Below are 18293 nucleotides of genomic sequence, written 5' to 3' on the forward strand. Positions count from 1 at the left end.
CATAAGGATTCTTTTTTTAACTAGAACAAAGAGGTCTTTTAACAGCTGAGTACTTATTATTATTATTATCCCCTCTTCTCTTGACTTCTAATTTTAAACTTTACTTTGCACTGGGCCTATTTATTATATACTTATATCCCAGTTTACCACTTGTGTTTATTATTTTTTTCTAAAACTGAGTCAAATTGTCAAGGGTTATGAAATGCATGACTAAACTGTAGGGATATCAGGAAAATGCAAACACGTATTTTAGCTATATAAATTACAAGTTTACCCCTAAAAATCCACAGAATAAGACAATAAATTTTTATGCACAAAAAGCAAGTCTATTATATACATTTATTACCAGAACTACCATGGGTACACAAAGACTTTTCACAATGCTCTATCATGACATACAGATATATATAATGTTAAAGTAAAAAATAAAATAAAACAAAATAAAATAAAATAAAACAAAACAAAATAAAATAAAATAAAATCAGCCTTTACTAAACAAATATAATCTGCAGGGAGGGTGAATGCCAATATTTTTGATCACACCAGTCCTCTGGTGTCATGATGAATACTGGGTGATACTTGCTTCAGCCGTACGCTGAAAGCTCTCTTTTTTTTTTCTCCTCTCCTCCAAATACCTCAATGAGCTGGCTGAATAAAACAAATCCTTTCTCCTCACGTAAATCCCCGTATTACTTCTCCCCATGCAACTTGCCTCTCATGTCATTCAATAGCCAGAGCTACAGTAACAATCACTATTGGATCATGGAACCAACCACTCTCGCAACACACAGGATAATCAAGTATGGAATTTTCCTTAAATGCAAGAATCCACATTTCAAAGTCACTCTTGGCTAAACCGCTCCGTAACCCCTACCTTACCTAGGGGGTTTAGGGGGTCACGGCTGTGGAACTGCTCTGCCGCCCCCTCCAGGCTGTTTTCTTTACAACCACTGTAATAAGAACTGGCAGGTCAGAGCAGGATTTCACCCTTACTGCATCCTTTCCTTGACTTCCCAGGATTCACAAGCATTGAACTCCTAACTCCCTCCTAACCGTACTTGCCCTAATTTCCGAAGATGATACTTCTGAAGCAATAATATGAGAGCGTAGAAGATCTCTTTCTTATTGCCACTGTCAGGAAACCAGAGAACCCATTCACTAAAGGACACCCACAGCTGCATTGCCTTAGAGAGTAATTAGCTTTAGTAAAATCTCGTCTTCCCGTAAGTATCTGCTGATTTATCTTAGGATAACAAGTACTGACAGAAAGCTTATAAATAGAAGGAAGGTACCTTTACGTCCTATTCTGATACGTTTAAGAGATCAGAATGCTAATTCCCACATGTCAGCGGCAGCCCCATTACATAAATGATTTCAGCATATTATATTATGCTTTCTATTGCTTTTAAATCTGAAAAACAACATGGCAACCAGTTTTCCTTCTCGAGCATATGGTTACAAAACAGCCCTAATCCACAGAAAAAAATAAACGACCAGTGGAGTTCCAGAGAAGACACAAAAGCGTATTACTCATATGAATTATCACAGTGTGCCATAAGAAACCCATGGAACGAAAGAAAACCTAACCCTGCAATGTGTTTTGCTCAGTTGAAAAACTAGGTAAACACAAAATAACGCTGAAGTTGCACTGAACTAGCGGAATATAGAACATTATTAAAGGACTACTTGATCTCTTCCTGAACAGGAAGGATCAATTTTTCTTCTTCTCTCACTTTTTCCCATCTCCATCACATGCTTGCAAGAAACAGGGAGGAAATTCTTCACCATTTTCTATGTATGTGGGTAGGGCAGCAACATAAAAACACTTGATTTTCGTACTAAATTCTTCACGAAGGTTAGGGATCTACAGGTGGACCTCAGTGAAGCTCTTTCATAGGCTGGATTTATCTTGGGAACAATTCTATTCAGTCTCCAAACATTTGCCATAATTTAATATTATACAGGCTATTTGTTCAGACCAAGCAAGTCTGCCCATGATTATTAATAAATAAGGGAGAGGGCATGTAAGTGATGCGCACCGACCACTGCCAACCAACCACATTGCTACTTCACAAATAACAGCCCACATGAAATGATCCTACCTAGCGAAGGCTTGTGTCATTCAAGAATCACAGTAGTATATTTTCAACTTAGAGAAAAAAAAAGAAAGCTCTAAGAAGGTCAATAGAAATAAATCCAGAAATCTTGAACGCAGCTAGCCTTCCGGGGCTAGAAAAACGTACTACTCCAAAAGAAGTGTGAGGACTTGGAATGATGTTAGCTAAATATTTCACATTCATGTGATCCTTTGAGATCACAGATCTCAGTCTAAAAATCTTGGAAAGGGTGAAGCTGAGGAACAGTAATACAGTGCATTTACAGTTTAAAAGGTACACTTTTGAATAACAACATGTTATTTCTCTCTGTAAATGAGCTGTACAGGGACAGCAAATACATCAGTCCCAAGAAGTGATTATTATGCTCTGTCTGGAAAACTATCAAGGGCAGACAAATTTACTGCAGCTGTCAAGTCCCCTTGGCAGTCCACTGCATATTAGTATTTAATAAATCCAGAGAGACAGTATTTAGCACAACCCTCCTACTGCTCCTTGTTGGCTCTATTGTGCAGAGCAGTACAAAGCTTTTGTTATACTCTTGAGCATAGCGATTTCAGCTGAGCTAGTTATTCACTGTGACCTATTAGCAATCACATGATCTGCTTTCACACAAAAAGTCCCTAAGAAAGAAAGAAAGAAAGAAAGGAAAAACAAAAAAGGAAAAAAAAAAGGCAATGTACTTGATTACTATCACATAGAAGTTTCATAAACTTTAGAAACAGTACATTCATCATGTGTAATAATGTCCTAGGCTTTCTAGCATGAGTATGCCTAAAATTACATTTATAATTAAAGGTAAATTTTCAAGCCATAACAAAAGATATCACACTGCAAATCAGAGCTGTGTGTAAATATCTCAGATGCAATGAGACATTAAAAAGAGCCAAGCATCAGAGATGCTTCCTAAGAAGCTTTCCCTGACACAGCCACATGCCAAGTGATGAGTGGGAGGCAGTACATGCGACATTTTGGGGTAGTAAGGCTTTGCATACTTCCATCCCAACATTCTCAAAAGGAAGTCTGCAACTAACAGTATACCAGGTTCAAATCTTGGCCTGGCAGATGAGTTTCACCTGGAAGACAAGTGAAGCTGGTACTTAGGACTACAAAACATAACCTGCTTCAAATAACAGGAACGATGAATGTCAAGACATACAATGAACTTAAGTGTATTAATACAGGTAGTTAATTATGATATTCCTATATTAAATTTTGCATGTGCATAGATTTTTATTTTCCATTCAATTAAGCCAAATGAAGATAGCACGAAACTCTTTTGCACTCTTCCAGTGACTAAACTTAGTACTAGTTTCCTAACTAAAAGATGAACACATTTTGCTAAACACAGCAAAGTAATTTCCTCAAAACTGATTGTCCCAAAGTTAGCTTCTTTAAACTCCAGAAAAAAAAAATGTTGAAAAGAGATAACCAGAAGACCAGGCACTAAAATATGAAATACAGCTATTAGAAGCTTATCTAGTATCCCTAACAGCTTATGTGTTAGAAAAATCAGTTCCAGTAGCAGAGAATTTAGGTTGCAAATTAAACTTTTTTCCACAACAGTTACCTTTTGTTTATGAAATCAACTATTTTAATAAAATTCACTTTTAGAAAAGTTATAGTTATCATGGGCATTAAAATATTAGGATCAGTATAATTTCTAAACATGCTCTTTACAGTTAGTTCCTGTCCATGTGGGTACAGTAAAAAAAAATCACTATATGATTTCTGTGCCTACGAAGTTAACTTGATAAAGGCACCTTGTCAAGATATAAGTTTAAATATATATATATATATATATTTTAAGGTCACCATTATTTACTCCAACAGCAAATTATTCTTAATACGTACAGGAAAAAAAAATCCTAGCTTTGTATTGTTTTAGTATTTCTTATGATTCTGTGAAAGCCAAATGACTTTGTTTTTGAGTAAGTGTTCACCAGCAATGGCAAGCAGCAGCATGTTTCTTAATTAGCATTTGTGGTCATGTTTAAACAGTACGAGCTCAAACTTGATTAAGAAGAATTAAAAGCAGCAAGGGAGAGAAACTTATCACTGCTTGCTGTAAAGACAATCACAGAAGAGTGGAAAATCAGCAGTGACACTAAAAAGTGTGAATATGGGAAGGTGGACAAAGGGCACCTTTCCATATTCAAAAGACAACTATCATCTCTCTATTACTCAGCAAGGAGAGTATCCCAGACCTTAATGCCATTGGACAGCACTGACTGCTTAACCACTGACTGCCTTCACAACAAGACCAACACATCAAAGTATCCTCAAAGTTTCCTGAAGCCTACTATAGTTGAGCAGAATCAGCATCCCTCCAAGTGCATTTGTTAATCGATCAACATACTGAATTTGCTGTATAGCTTAGGGGCTTAACAGGTTTACTGGTATGTTTTCTTTGTCCTTGCAATGCATTCAGCAGCATATAGGAGACTTTAAAGAAAGCGAGTGTGTCATATTCAAAGCTGCTCTTTTTTACCGAAGAAGGACCATCTATGTCAGACACTGCACAATCATTCCTCTAAATAAAAATAAAAAATCCCAGTAACTAAGTAACTACAAGCAGCTTGCGCATAAAACGTCAACAAATGCACAATAGCTAGTTAAAATACAAAAAGATTGGTATATCTCAAATTTCTGCTAATAATTGTCAGCTCAAAATCAGCATCTCTTAAGCAGTAGAGAAACACAACTAGTTGCTTCTGTTTAGAGAGGTCTGGCAATACTAATGTGCTACACTTATATTTTTACACTCTGCACATCATTAAGTGGTCATCTTAACTGCCTTTCATTAACTGTGACTCAGCTCATATGCCAACTGAGCGTTTCTGACCATTTCCCCTTTTTATGCAGATAAGGGAGGAATTCTTTTTAAGCAGGTGGTTTACAAAGCACAGCCCAGAGCCTTTGACATCCGGTGGGACACTCAAATCCCTACGGGTTACCTCAAATGCACTGTTGCCTTTGGGGTGGGATGAGATGGGATGGGGAAGGTAAGGGGTCCCCTTATGCTCCAAGCATAGGGCAGCCCGGGAGCACCAGTTCGTGCCAGCAGCGCTATGATAAACCCGCGTGTGCTGTGTATTTTGTAACCCATGAAGCTGCTGCGACTTTCCCCGCCACAAGCGGTGTCTCGGCCGGGACGTTTCGGGCAGGCCCGCGGCGGCCGTTGGCGGCCGTTGGGCGCGCGGCACTCACTTGATGACCGTTCCTTTGGCGCCCCCTGCCGTGGTGAGCATGACGCGCGTGGTGAGGCTGCCGCGCAGGTCGTCCTCGTCGAGGCCCAGCAGCGCCGCGCAGCACTCCAGCGCCTGCCCGCTGCGGTTCTTGAGCGTGCAGCCGCCTGTCCGGGGGAACAATACACACATATTCGGACCACACACACACACAAAAAAAATCACGTACAGTTTTAAGAAACATTTTCTTGAGCAGTTTCAGTGTGAGCCGACTTGTTTCTGGAGCATGCAAAAAAATACAACTTCAGATTAAGTAAATAACCTCAAAGTTAAGGCTGAGTTACCCTTGAGCACACAGCCACATTCCAAAGGAGAAATTCACATGGAAAAGGATTATATGCATTGACAGACACTTTCATCACTTTTGCAGGAAATAGCTTATGCTTCATCTAACCTGAAGTGCTCCCAGCTTCCTCAAAATCAATATTTCCAAGGTGAAGGACACCAGCCACTACTCTGAAAAGGTCAAGCTTTTCTGCATCATCCAGTCCAATCTTTCTCATTGCTGTGCACATTCTGTTGAAGTCTCCATGATCATCTAAGAGAGGATCCTTCAAGGAACCTGCTTTAAGGTACTATAAAGCAACAAGACAAGTCAACCATTCAGTAAGTGATTTTCAAGAAAATACAAACAATTACTTCCCATCAAAAATAAAAGATAACAAAAACCATACAAAGGCATGCAAAAACCAAGCTAAACAGAAAGAGATTAGAGTTTGTCAGATTATATTTTGCAGATATTTGTTTCAAATTCTTGATGCTTTGAGGTAGAGTTTGAGAATTTGATGGCTAAGGAGAGAGGAATACAGGACAGTGAGCGGTGGAAAGCAAGAGCTAAGGGAGCTGGAGAAGCACATACACTGGGCAGTGCTTCCCTCTAGCAGTTGACAGAGGGACATGACAGCGTGGGTTGGACAAGCCATGGGAAAAGAGAGTACAGGGAAATCGGAAACGGAAAAGAATGAGCATCCAAACAAACTTGTTAAGAGATATGTATTTGTTAGTTTTTGCTGAGGATTAAGCAACAGTGAAGTTAGCTGCAACGTTAAATGGGTTAAAAGAGTACCACTTAGGTTTTATAATATATTGCTGATTGTCCTAATTTAAATACATCCAAAGTCATTTTGATTGTGAATTGTCTCAAAGAGTAGATAGTAAAGTATATGCATGCAATCAAAAGATTAACCAAACATGCACAGGCTAATTAAAGTTTTACAATGACATTAAAATGCTTTCAGCTAAACAGATTTCATAATAAACTTTAAATTAAAACCTAGTTAATGTCAAAAAGCTAATGTTTTGTTTTGATTAAAAAAGAACACAATGCATGCATCTGAAAAATTCACTTCACACCGTGTCTAGACACATCAATAAAATTAAACTATATTTCTTAATTATGTAAAATGATCACCTCATCTTCCTGATAAGAAAAACACAAAAATAATTTTAGTATTAATTGAATATTCCAGATAGTTTCTTAAATAATAGATGATAATATTTTTCATTAAAAAAATCACAGAGCAAATATTAATTTCTGACTAAAATACCTAGACAATGCAATACTCTTCCTGTTTAAGTACTGAGACTTAATGCCACTGAATTTTGACACTCTATTACTTTTTCAAATTGTCATGGCTGTAACATAGAGTTACTGCAGCATCATTTGTTCCAGCATTTAACATCAATATGTATCTTTCAGTATATTTTAGTTTTAGACAATAATTTACTTCAAATCAAATCTTTTAGGAGACTTATTTTATGACAAAACATGGGATGTATAAATAATGTAAGTGCCACAAAGTTGCACAAATTCATCTTCCAGCCGCAAATGAGTTTTGATATTTTATGCCTAGAAAGCACATGGATTGCCTTGAGAACAGAGATCATAATAAATGTGTACTTGAGGCCAAATAGGTAGAATGAGGTAAAAATTCCCAACCATCTCTTAGCCTATACATCTGACAGCATTATATTAAACCAACATTCTGCCTCACAGTAAAGTCAGTATTTCTGCATCTCATTCTCCACCACCCTGATGATAGAAAATATCCCATGTTCAGACAGTGCTCAGCACTACAAGTATCATAAACCAGGAACATATTTCACAATACTAATTTGGACAATGGAAATATCCCTCCAGATACCTAGACAGCAAAAACCTTGGAAAAACAGCTTTGGAAAAGACTACTGCTTCTGATCTACTTCTAACAACACTGAGATTTAAAAAAGAAACAACAAAAAGTCTTTGATGAATCATTACTCAATACATAAAAATTGAAAGACAAGGAATGAAATGAAAGGATAAGAACCAATTTTATATAATGTTCCATTTTGGTATGCACATTAAAATTAATTTCTAGCACTGAACTCCAAAACCAGAGTTCTAAATATGTCAACCTTTAAACCTGTGAAGGTGTGTAAAATGAACATTTCATTCCACATTGTAAGACAGTAATCATCATTCTTAACTCTGTCCGCATTAGATAATAAAGCAGAGTAACTGAAGATAGGAAACATACACCATACCTCAGGGCTCTTCCGATTTTGCAAAATCTGCTTGTCTGTTTCTTTGTTAGCGAAGTATCTGGTACAGCCCCGGTTTAAATACTAAAGAATAAAAAAAAAAAAAAAAAGAAAAAAAGAAAAAAGCATACAAGATTACAGATAGCAGGAAAAAAATAAACAATTAAGGTTTGCTTTACACAGCTTTATTTCATTATATGATAGCAACGTGCTAGGTATTCAGAATTTATTCCTTGAAAATGTATTTATGTATGGAGGTACAGAAGTCCAACAGTAGTAAACTTCTATTGAAAGCTTTTCAATGTTAACAGCTAAAGTACTCTTTCCTGCAGTGGGTTCACAGTGCTAGGACCCATTATCTCACCTTTGTTTGACTCCACTAAATCTACTAATGGAGACTGGAATTACTTTAAAAAAAAATTACAGTTAACACATTTTTATGGTCTTTTTTTTTCTCGCTAATAATATAATTCTACTGGCAATAAGAAGTATAGCTCAATAAAAAGTTTGCAGAATATTACAAACTTTTCATGTTGTGCAAGCAGAAGCGTGTTCAGAATCTGGCTCCTGCTATCAGTCCCGCTGTATAGTAAAGGGAATAGTTCAAGCATTCAGACAGTGACTGACACTTCCAGGAAAATGGTATCACCAGCCTTTTTGTTCCGATTTGTTTAGCGGCAACTAGAAACTCTCTCTAAAACTATATAGGAGCCCTTTGTCTGGACGATACAAACACTTCCTTGCTCTGGTTCATGAACAAAGATGGTTTAAACTAGGTGAACACAGGTACTTCTGTATTTCAAATAAAGTTATATATAAAGTTCTTGGTTTAAACTAGGTGAACACAGGTACTTCTGTATTTCAAATAAAGTTATATATAAAGTTCTAAAAAGTAAAATATTTTCCAAAGGATTTCTAAAAGCAGAAAAAACCTGGTCACAAGCCTAAATTAATACTAAAATACAGTGACAAGAAACATTGTTTAAAATTAAGTTTGGTGCTTAACATGATATTGAGAATTTTACTGTATCAGCAAATAAGAATGCAAAGGACATTTTAAATACAACATTATCTCCCTGTCTTGCAGTACTTAGTAACACGATCCCAGGAACTGGGGGTGGAGGGGTGAAAAAGGTCATCTTATCAGCAGGACAGTGGAAACTTATCTGCCCCACAGGGAAAGTGAACCAGCACAGTATTCAATAATTACCTATGTAGGAGACAATGGATCACAAGACAAAACCCTTCTCATGAAAGCTAAAAACTCAAGTAAACATACATAGTAAATTTAGGAGAAATTGCATTTTTAAAGCAGATAAGAAAGATACAGCTTATGTTAGCCAGATATAAGCTTTGAATATCACTATGCTTTGAAAACGGAAACAAACAAAAAAAAAACACTGAGGCACAATGTCTCATTATACCTTTACTGATCTTAACATATGTCAATTTCTTCTCTAGAAATTAGGATCTGAAAGAAGTCAGCTTGTCTGATCCATCAAGCAGATTCTAGGTGCACATTTATTGTTTCAAAGCCACCTTGTGGCTTGTTTCAAAGCCACCTGCTGCAGTCAAAACTACCCGGACCTACTCAGTGGCTGGGTCCAGAATGGGGTTATCTACTGACTTGCCCACAGCCACGATGAGCCTACGGCAAGACAGGCAAACGCGTGAGGAGAAGATCGCAGGGCATCGTTTGAGACAGAGGGAGGGAGAGCTATTGGAAGTACAAAAAAGTATTGAATTAGAATATCTAAAAAACTTTTTATCCTTTTCTAACACAATTTCAGTTCTGTGAAAAATGAAAACTGCTTTAGAAATGATCCTATTTTGAAGATAATGCAGTGAAGAAAAAACATGCATTGAGCAAAATACATTTGAGCCTTGGGACCTCAGCTCACTCTGATTTGGACTCTTGAGTTGATAAACTAAAAACCCTAAGACAAATAGCACAGTAGCAAAGACCCATGAAAATTACATCTTTAGGGACTGATTTTTCTTTTTTTAAAAAATCAATGTAGGATCAATTTTTATCATAGGTCTTATCGTTTCTCAAAAAAAAAAACTAATCGAACATAAAATATGGCTAACTACTAATATCACCATCCATTATTAGCAACTCGAACAAGGGTATTTCTGTGATAATTGCAACAAGACATATGCAGCCAAAAAAAAAAGTGGTAATAAATAGTGACAATAATATGATTCATTGCAGTCATTTTATCATACATCCTGAAGAAGAAATTGAGAAAGGAGAACAACATGGAAAAAGTAATCCAGACAAAAGTAATACAAATTTGGAGAAAAATAATAACTTCTTACATTTTTAAAACTCCTCTAGATTGATATTTCATGAAGATATAGTGCAATATGACTAACCTTTAAGTATATTTATATTAATTTGCATAAAAAGATATATAATCTGAGATAATGAAAAGTAGATCCCCCAGTTAGTTTCTGTGTAACTAAATAAATAAATAAATCACCTACTTCAGAAGAGGAAGAAATGTTTCTTTACTTGTTCTTTATTAACATTGCAGTGAACCTTTCCCAGAGAGCAAAGAACTCAGAATTCCAAAAGTGACTCTTGACACAGCAATAAAACATTATGTATGTAAATGAAAGTACCTGCTGTAAATTTAACAGCAACAAAAAAAGTCATATCACAGAGTGTGACCGTAAGCTCTGTAGAAACAAAACAAGCTCAGTAAATGTATTCTGTGCAGGTACTTATGCTTTTCAATACTGTACTGCACCAGCCTAATTTTAACAGGTCATAATTCTGACCTTGACACCTACAGTTGTGTTCTCTTAAACGGAGTTTTTGATTAAAAAACTCTCAAGAGCTGGCAGGTAGCGTATTCAGTTGCAGAATTAAAAATCTATTAGCTACAAGGAGTTAGCAAAAATGGAAAAGAGACTGCACGATAAGAATGTGTGTATTCGAAAGATTATTGCTTTCATTTGCAAGATTTAAATGGAAGGACTGGAAAGGATTTTTTTAAACACTGCTTATCACATATGTTTAAAAGAAAATTTCTCTTAATGAGCTGACACAGTTCTTTCTTAATAAGCATCAGACTGAGCATGTCTTTTGCTAGAAGTGCATCTTATCCTGTTTAAGATATAGGAAGTTTACAAAGAGTTTAAGATATAGGAAGTTTACAAAGAGAAGAGTCTTGGAATTCCACACGCTCTCGAAGTTTGCTTTAGAAAAACTCTTACAAGCCTCAGGAAGGAGCTTCTGACACTGGGAATACACAGATTTCTGCTTCAGAGAGACTCCAAGCCAAGCAGCAGAGAGACCATGGAGAGATATAGCCAAAAGGCAGAACAAAGGCAAACAACCGACTATCACTTATCAGTAGGGTGCACAGTCATCCCAGCACACTGACTCGCCAATCTTTATCCCCTTTTAAATAAAAGGTAATGAAGCAGCTATTTGTAGATGCTTGCAGTTCAAGTGTTGTTGTCAAGGGGGAAAAGAAAAACACACACACATCAATATGCTTATTTATGAATAATTAAATATCAGGTAATAGAAGTACATGGTGATTGAAGACAAGAGTCTTCACCTTACTAGTAAACTGGAGATCAAAGTATAAGATGAGAATGAATTTAGGATGTTGAAAGTGAAGATGGAAGTTTCCTTTGAAGGGAAACAAAAGGGACAGTCAGGAAAGCAGGGAAAAAGAGTCCTAGCCCTGAAGTTGCTCTGCTCGCATGCAACTACAACAATATTTGATTCTCAAATTCAAAAAATGATTGCAATAATTATGACGTAAAGCAGTAAGAAATTAAATGAGAATTTAAAAATAAAGGAAATGGAGATAGGGACAACTCAGGCAAGTAGAAAACTAAAAAAGTAGAGAGAAAATTTTGACCAGAAAGAAGGAAAGGAAAACAGAAAGTCTCCTGCACAGAAGTGAGGCATCTGTCTTTTCTGAAAACAATTCAGTGAGATCTGAACAGCTAGAGGAAGTGTAAGAGAAAGCTGAGATGACAAAACTGTTTAAACTATTACAAATGTAGATCTATGTAGCAGCATAACACACTCTTTCATTTTTGGTTCCTTTCCTGATGATACATGAAGTTCTATTCTACTTTTTATTTTCCCTTGCCACTGAACAGTAAGCTGAGAATTTTAAAAGTAGTATTTTAAGTGTATTATCATTTGGCTATACTATATTCAGCACTATTTCATTCACATTTTACTGGCCTTTCTGTGACTGCAGTGACTGCAATAGTGACAGGTTGTAGAAAAATCGAATATTCAAAGAAAATATGTCATCCTCAGGAAAGAATAAAGTGGAAGGAAAAAAAAAAGAGGGAGAATCATGCTTAATGAAAAGTAGTAATCTTGGCAGTAACAGTTGAGAATGGGCTTTAGGTCAAATGGAGGGAAAAAAGGGTAACTTTCAGTCAAAGTTAACATGGGTCTGATGTTAGCTGGAGTGACCACGAATGACAGAGGAGCATGACAGAGGAACGGCAGAGATTCTGAAGTGCAGAAAATGACATATGCTAAGATAAGAGCAAAGTACATAAAAAAGAATAGGAAAGAAAAAAACAAGCAATATGGAAGTGTAAGGACTGTAACAGAGACACATGACCACCTTGACACCATGGTAGTGATCGTAGGTAGAAACAGTGAGAACAGAGTAATTCAAAACATAGAGGAATGCAACCCCTAAGTGTTCCTGAATGCATGGTAAGAGGAGGAATGGATTTTTTTTTTTTTTACCCAGAGCCCACAACAAAATTACCAGCAGCTAAGTATGGAACAGTACATTTTTTAAAAAACAAAGATTCCTCAATTTTGAAAAGAAAAAAAAAAAAAAAAGGACAGGAAATTTTCCAATACCAAAAGAGTAGCAGGCAGGCATCATTTTATCAGACTCAAATAAGACAATAAAGTACATGAAAAAATCCATGCATGGCAATATGAGCAATTTCAGAATCACTAACCCCAATACGCACCCTAAAGTTGTCAGGAGAGCTTAAAAATAGCTTTTGCCTAATGTCTTCTGGAGCACCAGCACAAAGCCTGTAAAAGATATGATAATTCCTCTCTTCTTTGCCTTGCACACAGATCCTAGATTTCTCCAGAAGGTAATGTGATACAAATCCACCAACCACCGAATTCTAGGAGGAAGAAATATATTTGTGATTATCTGTATTTTTCTGATTATTTTCAAGTTAGGAGTTAGAACAGGAAATGCCAATTGGAAATCTGGGCACCTTTCCATAATTTTGTTAATACAAACTGCACCAAGAGGTGAAGTTCCGCTCCCCTGTAATGAGTTATTTACTGTACAAACTGTTGAGCAAAGTTATAGAACTGTGCAATGAAAGCCTACGAAGAGCCCACAAGCTCCAGACTAGATGGTGAGTTCCAAGTCTGCATGAAGGAACTGTTAACAAATTGCTTCATTACATCCTCAACCAAGGTGACAAAGACAAGAGGGTGCACACATAGTGTCTACATGGATGGGCAGCAAGTGTTTAAGTTGCATGTGCTGGACAGACGCAGTCACTCTTAACCATGGACTGTCTGTGTGTATCATCTATCCAAACAGAACTCTGCACAAAGAAAATGCTTCCTAGGCTACACAATGAATAGTATTTTTGACACAAACTTTTGTCAGATACATAATATTGATGCAAGGTGTCAAAATGTCAAATACACATGAAAAAGATGAATACATAATTTAAAAAGACACACATGTTCATATCTTTTGGTATATAACAAGTAACCATGCTTATGTATGAATTAAAGGAATGTGCAAATGCTAAAGAACAATAAAGTTATTCTTTACACATGCTTTTCCCTCACACCCTTGCAATGAAAGAGAATGTTTTTATTCTTTTATGCAGAAAGTAATTTTCCCGTTGGCTTGGCCCACAGTTTTCCCACTAGTGACAAAGTACTGTGTGACTTCAGTTTTGCTTTCAAGCTGACAAAACCCAATGAGAGGGTGCAAAGCAGCATAGTCAGTATGTGGTGTGAGATACCCAAGTCAAGTGTATTCGGTCCCCTTCCAGTCATTTCCATTTTAGGGCAAGATCATCACTATCTGTATCAAAATCCCGGTACCTTCTCATTGAAGTGAATTTCTACAAATTTCCCAAAACGGCTACTATTGTTGTTGCGAACAGTCTTTGCATTTCCAAAGGCTTCTAACAGAGGATTTGCTGTTTGAAAGAAAGTTACAGTTTGATCAATAAACTATCAAAAAAGAAAACAGCAAGAGAGAACGAATGCACATTAATTTTTCAGGGTACTTACTGGGAATAAGGTTTGACTATTAAAAGATACATATTACCTATTAGGAACAAGTGGTCTTTGCGAGGTGTACTAGATGTGCTGTGGCAGAATTTACAATGAAGTGAATGAAATGCCTAAATATCACACAAACCCTGCAAGGATTTTGAATCAATAAAATGACAAATTCAGAGACTATCACTGAAAATGATTCAGGAAGTAGGTAAATAATTACTACTTACAGGAAGTAGGTAAATAATTGATACATAAACTATGAGACAACAATTTGAGACATTCCAATGAACTGTCATTCATACATCTAGATTACCCACTTACCTCCCAAACATGCTAGGTGAAAATCATGCATGCATACAACACATTAGATCAATGAATGAAGAAAAAAGCATTAAATCTGTGTGCTGATTTCAAAAACAACTTAAAAATGAGCTAATGTTAGAAAAAACAATTAAGTGTTCAAGTGATTTTATTTTTCACTGGTGGTAGTTTTCAATGGTTTCAAAGAGCCCTTTGCCAACTGTGGCAGCAATAACCCATACATATTAAACATGCACAATTCAAGCAGATTGAAATGCTTATTAGCTATGCAAAGCAATGCTTCTGAAAGACTGTATTTTACTAACTCTGAAAAATTAGCCGAAGATTTAACATTTATTTATATATATTTTTTTATATATATATGTATGTATACACATATATATATATATATGTGCTGACAATAAGTCACAAAAAACATCAGCAAGATGTTTTAAGCTTTTTAGTTAAAACCACCTGCTGGGAAGTATCTGAGCAGAAACTCAGAATTAAACCTCCACTGCTAACATATACAATTCTGTTTCTACAAAAATTGAAGTTTGGAGGAATAACCACAATAGTTCGATGAATTATGAATGATAATGCATCATTTATTAGGACAATCTGCTTAATTTTTTTTTTGTCTACGCTTTTGTTTTTTAATATAACAATGAAAAGCTGCCATATTAAGATATCTTTGGCAGCTATTCAGATATCCAAATATCCTACACACCTTTTTTTCTTTTGGAAGAATGGTTATGAATAAAAAGATGGCAGGAGGTCTTTCAGATAGATAGGCTAAATGTCCCTCGAGTAAAAGATGTTGTGAGCGTGTTCATTCAGGGTGTCTGCCAAAACTTTAAAATTCATGCATCAGATGCTGTTTTAGATTAAAAATACTCTTCTAAAAATACCTACAAGTACCGATTAACTTTATGGCATACTGGGACAGGCATTATCCAATTCTTGGTCAGTTTCTCTGTTCCTTTAGCATACAAGACATTTCATTAACAAATTGATTTAAGCAATCCTACAGCAACACAAGATTAGAGCCTGCAGCATTTCTTCTGAATAATCCAGTGACTTGAATTTGAAAACAGAATCCAAGAAAGTAGATTTTTATTTAAGAAACACAGTGAGGGCAATTATACTCTGAATTTGATTCAGAAAAGAGCTTCATTGAATGCTGACGCATTTTGGGGAGTGGCTGGGGCTTGGCTGGCTAGTTTTGAGATATTTCTGTTTATTCAAGAAGCTATTTCCTGTAGGAAAGTGTCTGTAACATGTAAAAAGATAAACCATATGTTCCAAATTTCCAGTCTTTTTGGATAGACACAATAAAGAAGAGATGAAAGTGTTAATTCAAGTTAATTGCTTTATGACAAATAGACATCACAGAAAAAATGACCCAGAATACTGGGTCAGAGTTTAAAATAACTTCATTTCTGTACTCATCTGAGAAATTTCTAGTGGGGAGGGGGAGAAATTACACCCTTCTGATTCCAACATTACTAATAAGAAGATAATTTTGTCCTTGCAGATTTCATAGAGTGTGAAGTTCAGTCCTGGATATGTGTGACTTTTCACACTCAAACCCATTCTAGATCAAGTACTGTATGACATTACATGAAACGAAGTAAATCACAAATAAAAAACAATTGCAGGAATAAGCATCAAGGTAAACTCCTCGCAAATTAGGCCCTAGGAAATCCCACAATATTATCAACCTAACTCTTATTCTTGTATTTAACATTTTAGTTGGAAAAAAAATGGAATGATTAGTTCCATAAAATACAATACCTTCTACAATTCTATCATCAATATCTTGGCCAGTACCGTAGGATTCTGTCAAATACCTGCAGAGCAAGAAAGAAGTGACTGATATCTTCCACTTGTCTGTTTACTTAAATTCAGCAGAGTATAGCATGTTTGTGCATTATGTTTACGAGCCATTTGTTAAAGGGAGAGTAAATTGATTGTAAGCTCCAAGTACCTAAATCCTCTTAAAATAAACGCAATTTGACTTTTCTTTTGTTAGAAGGTGTATTGTTGCAGACCTCAGATTTTATTTTCATTAGTTCCAAACACATTTAGAAATTATTTTTAGATATTCAAATGGATATTATTTTTGTATAAATATACTGAATCATGCTATCTGTATGTATCATTAATCTCCATAAACTGATGCTTGTTTAGATATATTACCTGAAGTTAAGATTATTTCCATGCATACAGCCTCTGTGTTCCTCACTCTCAGTACTAATGAAAAATCTCACATTTGCACTGTGAGTTAGAAAACTGTAGGTGTATAATAAGGAGTTTCAATTTAGCAATTGAAGAAGGAACTTGAAAATAGGAACATAGAAGCAAGCACATTTTGGGTTTAAGCTACAGCTTTTTTCCCCTGAGTCCAGGGCATACTTTCTAGAAATTTACAGGTAAATCTGGGACATGTTAAAAATACTTCTTAAAACGGGGCCTTCCAGAAAAAGCATAGCAGTATTAACAAGTTTGCATTAGTGTCTTTCTGATTATGTGATTTTAAAAAACCTACTTTTAAAATTCTAACAGTTAGTTCACAGACCACATTGGAGTAGTTGGTTTAACCAAGCAGCCACAGCGATATTTGCCTGCCTTGGAAACTGAATTTGTTTGCTAAGAAGGAGAAGAACCTTCCTTTGAGAGCATTTCTCAGGGGATGTTCTCATAATGCCTGCTGCCGTTTCCCGTTCTGAGCAGGATCAACTTTGTGACTTGTCTTCAGCTAAGATATCTCCTGTGAAAATTATTTCCATCACCTTGCAGTAACTCTTTAGAGCTTTGCATTTAACAGGCACACAATGTAGGGAAGACTCGTACGAGGAACACATGACCAGCTATGACAACTCTTCCTGGCATGCAGGAGGTAAGACCACTAACCCACAAGGACAATTGGGAACACATGATGTAAAGAAAAAGGGAATTAAAAATTTATTCAGAGGGGGGAAAAAAAAGGCTAGAGGAGTGGAATATATACATGCTGCCTACACTGCATTTCGTATACAACATGACCTCCCTGCAGTTTAAAGTTCTTGATTTAGTACCTGTCATGCACGAACGTAAATTAACTTTAAATCTTTTTATTCAATAATCAATCAGTAAATTCCAGAATTAATCAATATATTCCAGAATCCCTGCAGCCATCCCAAAATCAAGAGTTTAAAACCTTGGATGCTAAGCAAGCTAAAGAAACAAAGACAAGGAAAGCACCGAAATGCACATCTATGGCAGAAACAACACTGTAGTTCAAGATACACTTAAAATGTCTAGTTGTTTCCATTCCTGTTCTAAAGCACAATATCAAAAGGCATCATGAACCAACAACCAAGTAGATTTCTTGAAAATACAGTCATTTCCACATGTTATCATGTCAGCATACAATTTTAAGACCATGAATTTGTTATATTAATCTATATGTGGATGTGTTATATTAACTTGATGTGTTATATTAATCTATGTTGTGGATGCGTTATATTAATCTATATGCACTTATCCAGAATTGTAGGTCTTAAACCTACCCTACTGTCATTTACTACATTACATAGTTCTGTCTGCATGTCAACAAATGCATCAACATAAAGAGATTCCTTGAATAATTTTGGTTCAAAAGCACAAACCTCAAAACAAATTTAGTGTTTTCTGTCTTTCCAGCTCCTGATTCCCCAGAAACTATGATGGACTGGCTCATCTTGAGTACTTTCATATCACGAAATGCTTTATCGGCTTTAAAAAAAAAATAAACATGACAAAAATTATGCTTGAAACTCTCCTGAATATTAAAATAAAAGCTAA

General features: G+C 36.0%; 1 protein-coding gene across 2 annotated transcripts in view; it reads right to left on the reverse strand.

Moving 5' to 3' along the window:
• Nucleotides 1–18293, reverse strand: part of MYO6 (myosin VI) — a 66942-nt gene that overhangs the window by 35158 nt on the left and 13491 nt on the right. For both annotated transcript variants that reach the window (XM_088537535.1, XM_088537534.1), the window contains exons 5-11: nt 18119–18224; nt 16263–16318; nt 13983–14080; nt 12866–13030; nt 7889–7969; nt 5757–5937; nt 5325–5469 (exon numbers count right to left, since the gene is read on the reverse strand). In XM_088537535.1, the coding sequence (XP_088393661.1) occupies nt 5325–5469; nt 5757–5937; nt 7889–7969; nt 12866–13030; nt 13983–14080; nt 16263–16318; nt 18119–18224 (832 nt within the window). The remainder of the gene's footprint in view (nt 1–5324; nt 5470–5756; nt 5938–7888; nt 7970–12865; nt 13031–13982; nt 14081–16262; nt 16319–18118; nt 18225–18293) is intronic.

The sequence above is a fragment of the Tinamus guttatus genome, unplaced genomic scaffold (assembly GCF_059628265.1).
Source record: "Tinamus guttatus ecotype Peru unplaced genomic scaffold, ASM5962826v1 Tinamus_guttatus_pri_ptg000806l, whole genome shotgun sequence".
Lineage (NCBI taxonomy): Eukaryota > Metazoa > Chordata > Aves > Tinamiformes > Tinamidae > Tinamus > Tinamus guttatus.